General features: G+C 54.9%; 1 protein-coding gene across 2 annotated transcripts; it reads left to right on the forward strand.

Annotated features, from left to right (window-relative positions):
- Positions 1-299: 299 nt before the first annotated feature.
- HAUS5 (HAUS augmin like complex subunit 5) lies at positions 300-9,229 on the forward strand. 2 transcript variants are annotated; one of them, XM_063112409.1, is made up of 19 exons: positions 300-422; positions 1,166-1,228; positions 1,307-1,339; positions 1,473-1,497; positions 2,089-2,194; positions 2,275-2,434; positions 3,562-3,631; positions 3,722-3,804; positions 4,313-4,370; positions 4,532-4,656; positions 4,858-4,921; positions 5,032-5,162; positions 5,358-5,520; positions 5,731-5,811; positions 5,910-6,055; positions 6,279-6,390; positions 6,475-6,607; positions 8,639-8,771; positions 8,931-9,229. In XM_063112409.1, the coding sequence occupies exons 1-19, from the start codon at positions 325-327 to the stop codon at positions 9,046-9,048; spliced, it is 1,902 nt and encodes a 633-aa protein (XP_062968479.1). In that variant the 5' UTR covers positions 300-324; the 3' UTR covers positions 9,049-9,229. The 2 variants fall into 2 exon arrangements, with proteins under 2 accessions (XP_062968479.1, XP_062968480.1); XM_063112410.1 differs by lacking the exons at positions 1,166-1,228; positions 1,307-1,339; positions 1,473-1,497; positions 2,089-2,194 and having other exon boundaries at positions 404-422.

Below are 9,229 nucleotides of genomic sequence, written 5' to 3' on the forward strand. Positions count from 1 at the left end.
CCAGTTTGTTAAAAATAATAATAATAATAAAGGAAGGCAATAAGGACTTTTTGCCTCTTGCAGGACAGCTGGTAGTAAGCGGGAGGACAACGGAAGGCGAGCGGCGTCACCGTCTCTCCATGCGCTTTTCATCTTCACTCAAGGGGACCCATCCCGGAGTGAGACCTACAAGACTCTGCAGGACCGCTCCGACACCGCGCAGCAACCGGACCCGCGGTCTGCCGGGCAACAGATGACGTCACTGCTGGCGCGCTCGTGACGTCAGAGGCGGGCGCCACACTTGAACAAGGTGCGGGAGGCAACGGCTGCGCCTTCGGTACTGTCATGGAGCTGGTGTGTAAAGCGCGGGAAGTGGGTTGCTGGGCGGCCGAAGAGATGGGAGCGCCTGCGGCGTCCCGGGCCCCGGAAGTGACTCTGCGCAGGTTAGGACCTCTTCGGGACTGAGGACTCCCCACCCTGGAGATAGTCTCCGGGAGTGAGAACCCCACCCCTCATTGAGGACTTGACTACCCGTCCCCCATTGAGAATGACCCCGAGTTACTGAGGGCCCCCCACCCTATGAGTAGTATGTTCAGGAAAAGGATCCTGGATTTGAGTGGGGACGCCCTGGTGGTGATCCCCACACTCCCACTCCCACCCCCATCCTGTGAGGCCGCCCAGAGTAAGATCCCTGGCACCAGTGAGGATCCTCCATGAGTTAATGAAGACCCCTCCCCATGTGGAAGTAGGATCTCCAGAGTAAGGCTGTCCCTGCAGCACCTCACCACCTCACCCCCACCTTAGCCAGTTAGGACACTTGGGAGTTAGCAATGACCACCCCCTTGGGAACTGAATGCGTAGGAGTGATGACCCACATCTGGTCATGAGAGAGCACTTCCTGGCAGTCCACCCCCAACCCCCACCTCTGAAGTGACTAGAGATAACCCTCTCCCAGGAGAAAGCATCCCACCAGGCGATGAGAATACCCCTACACTTAGTGAGAAGCCCACCCTCTCAGTAACTCAGAACTCCCCAGGAGGGAATATCTGAACCCCAAAAGTAGGGGCCTTCCTCCCCAGAAATGAGAACTCCTAGTAAAGACGTTCCTTATCACCATCACCCTGGGAATGAAGATCCCCCATCCCGTGTGGTGGCCCAGACATACCTTTACATGTTGTCCCCACAGGCTGTGTCTGGGCCAGGGGGCTGATATCTGGACCTACATCTTGAAGCATGTTCACAGTCAGAGGTGAGCTAGGCTGGGGCAGGGGAGGAGGCATAGGCAAATCCCACAATAACTACCCTTCCTTCTACCTCTCCACTGTAGGAATGTCAAGAAGATCCGGGGAAACCTACTCTGGTAACATTTGCAAAGCTAACCCTTCCTATCTTCCCCAGTTTTATCTAGCCCTGTCACCACCCACAGCCTCACACTTCCTGCCCTCCCCCCTGGAAGCCCCAGTCACCTCCTGACTGTGGTCTCATTTCCTCAGGTATGGCCACCAGGACAGTCCAGAGGTGAGAAGCATATGCTACAAGATTCTCTTTTATCCAAAAAAGAAGTTGTAGATCTTCTGCTGTAGGCCCAGCCTGATGCTGGGGGCACTAGGTCACAAGACAGCCCTGATCCCTCCCCTCACAGGGCTTACAGTCCAGGGGGAGATGGGCATGAGCTGGAGAGGAGGGGGAAGGGGGACATGGATATGCTGCACCAAAGCTGGTGAAGGGAGATGGGGGAAGGGACAAATTAGAGAGAGATGCTGAGGCCAGTATGGGACCCAGTATGACATTTGGGGGAGGCTTCTAGGAGGCCTAGGAGGCCTCTGGGTTCCTAGATGTGGGGCTTAGGGAAGAAATCAGGACGGGAACAGATATGAGTGTCACCACTGCAGACAAGAAAAAGGCTGGGAGGGTAGGTGAGGCAATGCCAGGAAGAAGGAGGGAGCCAGGATAGTACCTTAGTGCTTCTGTGTCAGAGATAGAAACTGCTTAGAAAAAACTCTCCATCACCCCTCAGCAGGTGAAGATCCTGGTACCCCATAAAAGGCAGTCAGGCCAGGCTAAGCCCCAATCAGACCATGCATCTGACCCTATACCTGATCCCACCAGGTCCGTCGGAAGTTGGAGCTAGAAGCTGCCGTGGCCCGCCTGCGGGCAGAGATCCAGGAGTTAGACCAGAGCCTGGAGCTGATGGAGCAAGAGACTGAGGCTCAGGGTGACCCATGGGGCCCGGAAGATGGGCAGTGGAGTGAGGGGTGAGGAAGGTGCTGATGAACACAACTGTTCCTCCTACAGACATGGCCGTGGAGCAGGCACTGCAGAGCATGGGAGACACCCAGCATCGAGCCCTCCTCCTCCGGGCCCGAGCTGGGGCGATGCGAAGACAGCAGCGTGGGCTCCAAGATCCCATGCAGCGGCTGCAGAATCAGCTCAGGCACCTGCAAGACATAGAGAGGTGAGCCTCAGGTACTCAGGGACCAGCTCTCACCAGGCTGGGTGGCCATCCTTCTCCTTAGAGACCCCAGTGCTCTGCCTGATCCTTTCTAGGATTCCAGAATTATGAGGCCCCACCCATAAGGTTTGAGGTCCATGAGGCCAGCCATCTCAGTCACCCCTATTTCCAGTGCCTAGAATGGTACCAATTGTATATCTAGAACACCAGCTCTGGGGAAACTACAGTAAACAAAGAACAAGTCCCTGCCCTCCTGGAGCTTACACTCTAATGCAGAGAAAACAGATCATAAACTAGGAAACAAACAGACCTTACAATTTCAGGTAGAAATAAGTGCTGTGAAGAAAAGGTGATATGCTAGAAAGGGAGAGAGGGATGGCACTTTAGCTAGGGTGGTCAGGGAAGGCCTCCCTGAATAGGTAACATTTGACTTGGGGGAAGAATGTTTATGGAGAGGAAATGGCAAGAGTAGAGGCCCTGAACTTAGCATGCAGCAAGAATAGCCAGGAGGCCAGGTCAGCTCAAGTTTTGTAGGCAAGAGGGAGAACATGAGGAGGTGAGGCTGGAGAGGTGGACAGCACCATAGGGACATTGGAATTTTACTCTGAGACTGGGTTCATGCCCTGGCTTGGTCGATTCCAACTGTGTGACCTTGGGCAAAGTATTTAACTTCTTTGTGCCTCAGTATCTAAGATCTATAGAATGGGGATAATGCTATTGATATTGATATTAATACCAACTTTATAGGGTAGGTGTGATAATTACGTGAGTTAAATCATGTAAAGTGCTTAGAAGAGTGCCTGTTAACCACTATTATTTTTTGGAATGTGATGGGAAAACATCATATTGTTTTGGAGGGTTTGAGAAGTGACATGATCTTCCTTAAGTTTTAATACGATCATTGAATACTGGGTGGAGAGCAGATTGTAGCGGGGAGACCAGTGAGAAGGCTAATGCAATAGTCCAGCTGGGAGATGACAGTGGTTTAATCTTGGAGGTAGCTGCTGGGTTTCAGGCTCAGTGATCCCTGTGACTAGCCTTGCTGGCAGTGGGAGTGGATAGGGCACAAACGTGTTCTCCCAGCTCCCTCCTCCCAGGGACCCCAGCCCCAACTGCACTCCTCCCTCCAGGAAGGCCAAAGTGGATGTGACCTTTGGGCCCCTGACATCAGCAGCTCTGGGCCTGGAGCCTGTGGTTCTGGTAAGAATCCTGGGCTATGGGGAAAGGGGTGGAGAGTTGGGGGTCAGGCAGATGCCTGGGTGCCCCTTATCCCCATCCTCTTCTCTCTAGCATGATGTCCGAACAGCCTGCACCCTCCGAGCCCAGTTCCTGCAGAACCTCCTGATTCCCCAGGCCAAGGGAGGCAGTGTCCTGTGAGTGTTCCCCCAGAGACCCTGCAAAGAACCCGGGCTTTGAGGGATCACTTGTTTATTAATTCCTCAGACACAGTTTCTGGGCTATGTCAGTCCCAGACCTGCCTGACAGGGCTTCCCGGATGGGAAGAGGAGAAGACAGACCCATCACAGACAGTGACAACCAGGTGGTTAGGGCTATTGGGAGGTGGGGAAGCCTGAGAGGCTCCGGGCACCCAGAGGAGTGCCTTACCCAGCTAAGAAGGCAGGGAGGGGAGGGATTCTCTGGTAAGGAGGCTTAGCTAGGGTAAAGGGCCAAGAAGGTGTCCCAAGTAAATAGCACATGGGAAGGCCCCAAGGCTAGCACGTTTGTATAATTGGGGAACTCAAGTCTAACAGGCATAAATGATATTTCCCTATCCATAAAATGGGGACAGTGACAGCCCCTACCATATAGGATGGTGGTAATAATTAGAGGGATAAATGATGCATCTTATAACATTCTCTGTCCACTTACCCAACCCCACAGAACCGCTCGTGATGACCACTTTGGAACATCCTACCAGCAGTGGCTTAGCTCAGTGGAGGTGAGGGAGCAGGACTCTCAGCAAAGGCCACACCTCCCAGCCCCATAAGCAAGCCTCAGGGTGTCAAGACCTAACTCTTGATCCCTACCCCATTCCTATGGGGTCCCAGTTTGCCATCCTGCCCCCATCCTGCCCTGATTTGACCCCTCCCCCACCATCAGACACTGCTGACAAACCATGCCCCGGGACACATCCTGGCTGCCTTGGAGCACCTGGCTGCAGAGCGGGAGGCAGAGATTCGGTCCCTGTGCACTGGGGACAGGCTCAGAGATATGGAGATATCCAGGTGTGGAATGGGGTGTTCCTACAGTCAGGTCAGGGCAAGTGGGTGGGTAAGCTGGAACAGGGTCAAGGTCAGGCATGGCCTGCTGATGAGGATAGGACTGAAGCCCCGTGCCCAGTGCGGTGGGCCAGCTGATATTGGCTACCCCGAGTACCAAGGCAAGCATTCAAGGCTACTCCCTCAACAGCTGTGTCCCCACCCCAGGCCCCAGGCACCGGACCAGTCAGACTCCGGCCAGGCCCTGCAGTCCACAGTGCATCTCCTCCAGGTGACCCCCAGGCACCTTCCCCAGGACCCCACCCCCCTCCTATCCCAAAACCCACTCAGTCCCCTCACCCTTATAGACCATGCCCACCCTGACTTTGTACCCACCCCCAGGAGGGCTGGCGGGCTGTGGCTGCACTGGTCACCCAGCGGGGTGCCCTTCTGAAGGAGCATCAAGTACTGACCCAGCACCTCCAGGGCCTGGTGGGAGAGGTGGAGAGATGTACCCTAGGACCCAGCGAAAGGTGAGGGGGCTCCCTCAGCAGAGTCCTATAGGCCTTCTCTCTCCCATATGTCTTGGGATACTGCATTTGTTCTGCCCCTGTGTGCCCATCTCTGCCTCAGTTCCCTCAAAGTTTGTCTCCCTGTGTTTGTGGTTCCTTGTGCATCCCTGAAGATCTCATCTCCCTCTCCATTGCCCTCTTCTGCTTGTGCCCCAGGCAGGCATTGATGCTGGGGCTTCGCGTCTGTGGTCTGTGGGCAGAGCTCAAAGCCCTGCGTGCCCAGAGCCAGGAGCTGGAGGATGCAGCTGGGCATCGGCAGCTTCTGCTGAGGGAGCTACAGGACAAACAGCAGCGGATCCTGCACTGGCGCCAGCTGGTGGTGAGAGGCTGGGCCTCAGGAAGAAGTGGCGGGGCCTGGTAGAGGCCAGAGTGGAGGTTTAGAGTCTCGGGATTAAGAACTGGGCCTCCTGGTAGGGAGAGGCCAAGGGTGAGACTCCCAAGAGGAAGCAAGACCTGTGCAAAGGGGTGGACTGAGGCTGAGAAGTGGGTAGGAAAAACTGCTAGCCTTGGTGGCCTCCTGGTTCCCCAGGAGGAGACACAGGAACAGATCCGCCTGCTCATCAAGGGAAACTCAGCCAGCAAGACCCGCCTGTGCCGGAGCCCCGGGGAGGTGAGACAGGAGTTGGGGTGAGGTCTGGGTAAGTCTGGATCTCTTAGGTATGAGGCTGGGTAGACTGAGGCTGCCCCACCTATCCCTCTTCCCCACAGGTGCTGGCTCTGGTTCAGAGAAAGGTGGTCCCCACATCTGAGGCAGTGGCACCAGAGAGCCAGGAGCTGCTTCGCTGTTTGGAGGAAGAAGCCCAGCATCTGCCCCACCTTCTGCTGGGCACCCTACTGCGGCACAGCCCTGGAGAGTGAGCCTGGGGCCACCCACCAGATGCCCTGCCATGGATGACTGTCACTCCCTAAACTCCCTCCAAAAAAGTAACCCAGATCACCAGACCTCACCCTCAGGTCACCAGCCCCAGTCTGGCATCCTAGTCCCCAGACCCATCTCCAAGTTCCTGGGCTCCCAGAGCCTCTAAAACCCAAGCCCTACTCTCAGTGCCCCACCCAACCTGGATTCCCTGCCCCCAGGTTGAAGCCCCTGCCCATCGTCTTACCATCCATCCACCAGCTGCACCCTGCATCCCCAAGGGGCTCTACCCTCATAGCACTGAGCCACACACTGGGGCTGCCTGCAGGGAAGGTGAGTGCCTATCCTTTATGACTTTGTCTCCCCACCCACATCCCACCCCACCCCTGCCTGAGGCGACTGTCCTTCCCCCTCCAGGCACCAGAGCTGCTCCTCCTGAGAGCTGCCTCTCTTCGCCAGGACCTTCTGTTCCTCCAGGACCAGCATAGTCTCCGGTGCTGGGATCTGCTCCACATGAAGACCAGCCTGCCACCGGTGCCATCTACCCAGGGTAGGCCTGCTCTGCTTCCCATATCCAGCATCCCTGCCCATTCTTAGTACCATCAGCCTCTGGAAGTAATAAACAACACCCATCGCTTACATAGTGCTTACTGTGTGCTAAGTACTTTGAACACATTCCCTTGTGTAATCTGCACAGCAACCTTATGAGGTAAGTGCTGCTGTCCTCCCTATTTTACAGAGAACAGAACTGAGATGCAGAGGGCTTAGTAGCTTGCCCAAATGGAAGATCTGGGATTGAACCCAGGTCATCTGGCATGGGTCTGTGCTCCTAACCACCAAGCTATACCAGATTGCCAAGTACTCATTCATTATCATCAGATAGTATACTTCAATAGTTAAAAGCTGAGCTATGGAGTTAAGCTACCTGGATTCTCTTCTCAGCCCTATCTTTCCTAGCTGTGTGATCTCCCTGTGCCTTAGTTTCCTCCTCAGTGGAGTGAGCATAATATGTGTCTCACAGAGTTGCTGGGAAGATTCAGTCAAGTGACCCAAACAGGGCAGTGAACAGTGCCTGGCATGCAGTAAGCACTCTGTGTGTCCCATGTGATTGCAGTAATTGTCTGTGCACACACACTGTCTCTTTGAGTCTTTGCCATGAGGGAAGAAATTAGGACCCCCAGTTTATAGTTTCGGTTTTCAGAGGAAACTGAAACTCAGTTGTTTATTCATGGATTTACTCAGCAAACACTGGCTGAGTGTCTACCAGGTGCTGGCCCAGATAGCTTGGTGGGGAGTGAGGAAAGAGCTGTCCATCCTCAGGGGCTTCCCCAGGGTGGAAGCACAGAGCAAAGACTCAAAGGAAAAACAGGTGGATAGGGTGAACTGAAGAGAAGTGAATTGCGAATGCCATCAGTAGAAGAGGAAGAGACTATTTTCAGGCCTTTAGCTTGGGGCTCCCTGCCTTCCCCTCTCCTCAAGGGGAGGGAGCAGTATACAAGAACAACAGGAACAGTCAAGGATGTGGCACAACGTCTCTCCACCATATGGGAATCTTGAACTTTAACATATCTGTAATGGAACTCTTGGTTCCCTCTACTCCAGAAAGGAATTTTATTCCTCTTCTTGGTTTCCTTGCTTCAGTCTACCACCCTCCTCATCCAGGTGCTGCAGCCAGCAACCCAGGAGACAGCCTTAATTCATTCCAGCTCCCTAACTCCCCCCACCTTCCACCTGTCAGCAAGCTCTGTGGGTTCCATCTCCAGAGTTCTCCAATCTGTCCCTCATCCCACTAGCCTATGGCTCAGATAATTGCACTTGACAGCAGACGAACCTGAAGAAAGGGCAAGTGTCATGATCAAAGCCATAGGGCAAGGATGGGATGGAATCAGGATTCAGGCCCAAGAGGTCTGACCATGCTGCTAATCTGCACTCGCTCTGTGCTGGGCCCTGTTCTGGGCACATGAAGAGGGACTAGGCCCAGTCACAGTCCTGGGGTAAACACTGCTAGAGTGAGGGGGTGGGGAAGGTTGAGGCTGGGAAAGGCTTCCTGGGGGAAAGGTGGTCTCATGTGGGCCCTGGGGATAGGTCAGGTTTTTCCCAGAAATAGTAAGCAGAGGCCACATAATGTAGATTCTCAAATACCAAGCTGAGGAGGTTAGGCTCTGCCTTAGAGCACTAGGGAGCTTTGGAGGGTTCTAAGCAAGGGAGGGAGAGGATCAGGTTTAGGCTTCAGGAAGATCACTCTGGCTGCCATGAGGGTAGACCAGAGTAGGACACTGAAGCCTGGAGGCAAGGAGGGAGGCTGAGGGAGACGGTAGGGAAGGGGGAGGAAGAAATGCTCAGGAAGCCAAGTGGAAGGGCCGTGGAGATTGATGGGCTTTCAAGAGGAGGGAGGAAGGCATCCAAAAGGAAGCCTGGGAGGAGGTGAGGTTGCCCTTGAGATGAGGACCTGGGAAGAGGGGCAGGTTTGGGAGAGATGCTAAGGTCAAGACTAGGTGACTGGAGACTTAATTACCCATTAGCTGTGAGGCACCAGTGAGCTGGACAACTCAAAGCTGCCTCCTGGGTTTCTAACCTCCAGAGCTGCTGCAGATCCATGCATCCCAGGAAAAGGAGCAGAAGGAGAATCTGGGGCAGGCTCTGAAAAAGCTGGAGAACCTGCTGAGACAGGCACTGGAGCGAATTCCTGAGCTGCAGGGGATCGTGGGGGACTGGTGAGAGGGGGACTTGGGGGTCGGGAACTGAGCTGGTGGAAAAGTTAGGACTCAGGCCAGGGGGCTGAGGAGAAGTAGCAGGCTGGCGGGGTGGGGGCGGGGAGGCCCAGTGAGGGTTGGAGGGATAGGTCTTCCCTCTGAGCCCATGCCCTTCCCCAGGTGGGAGCAGCCAGGCCAAGCCGCCCTCTCCGGAGAGCTCTGCCAGGGCCTGTCCCTGCCCCAGTGGCGGCTGCGCTGGGTCCAGGCCCAGGGGGCCCTGCAGCAACTGTGCAGATGAAGAGGGGCTCACAGAGGAGTCAAGAACTTCATATTTGTTCACCCAACACCTCATCTTCCTCAGTAAAACATCTGGAAGAAAGCATGGCCAGGACTTGTCAGCCCATTGTCTCCGCCCACACCTGTAGTCCCCCTCACGTGCTGTTCTGCTGTTCCTCTCAATTCCCTGGCCCCCTGTCCTT

Source organism: Cynocephalus volans, chromosome 10 (genome assembly GCF_027409185.1).
Source record: "Cynocephalus volans isolate mCynVol1 chromosome 10, mCynVol1.pri, whole genome shotgun sequence".
NCBI lineage: Eukaryota > Metazoa > Chordata > Mammalia > Dermoptera > Cynocephalidae > Cynocephalus > Cynocephalus volans.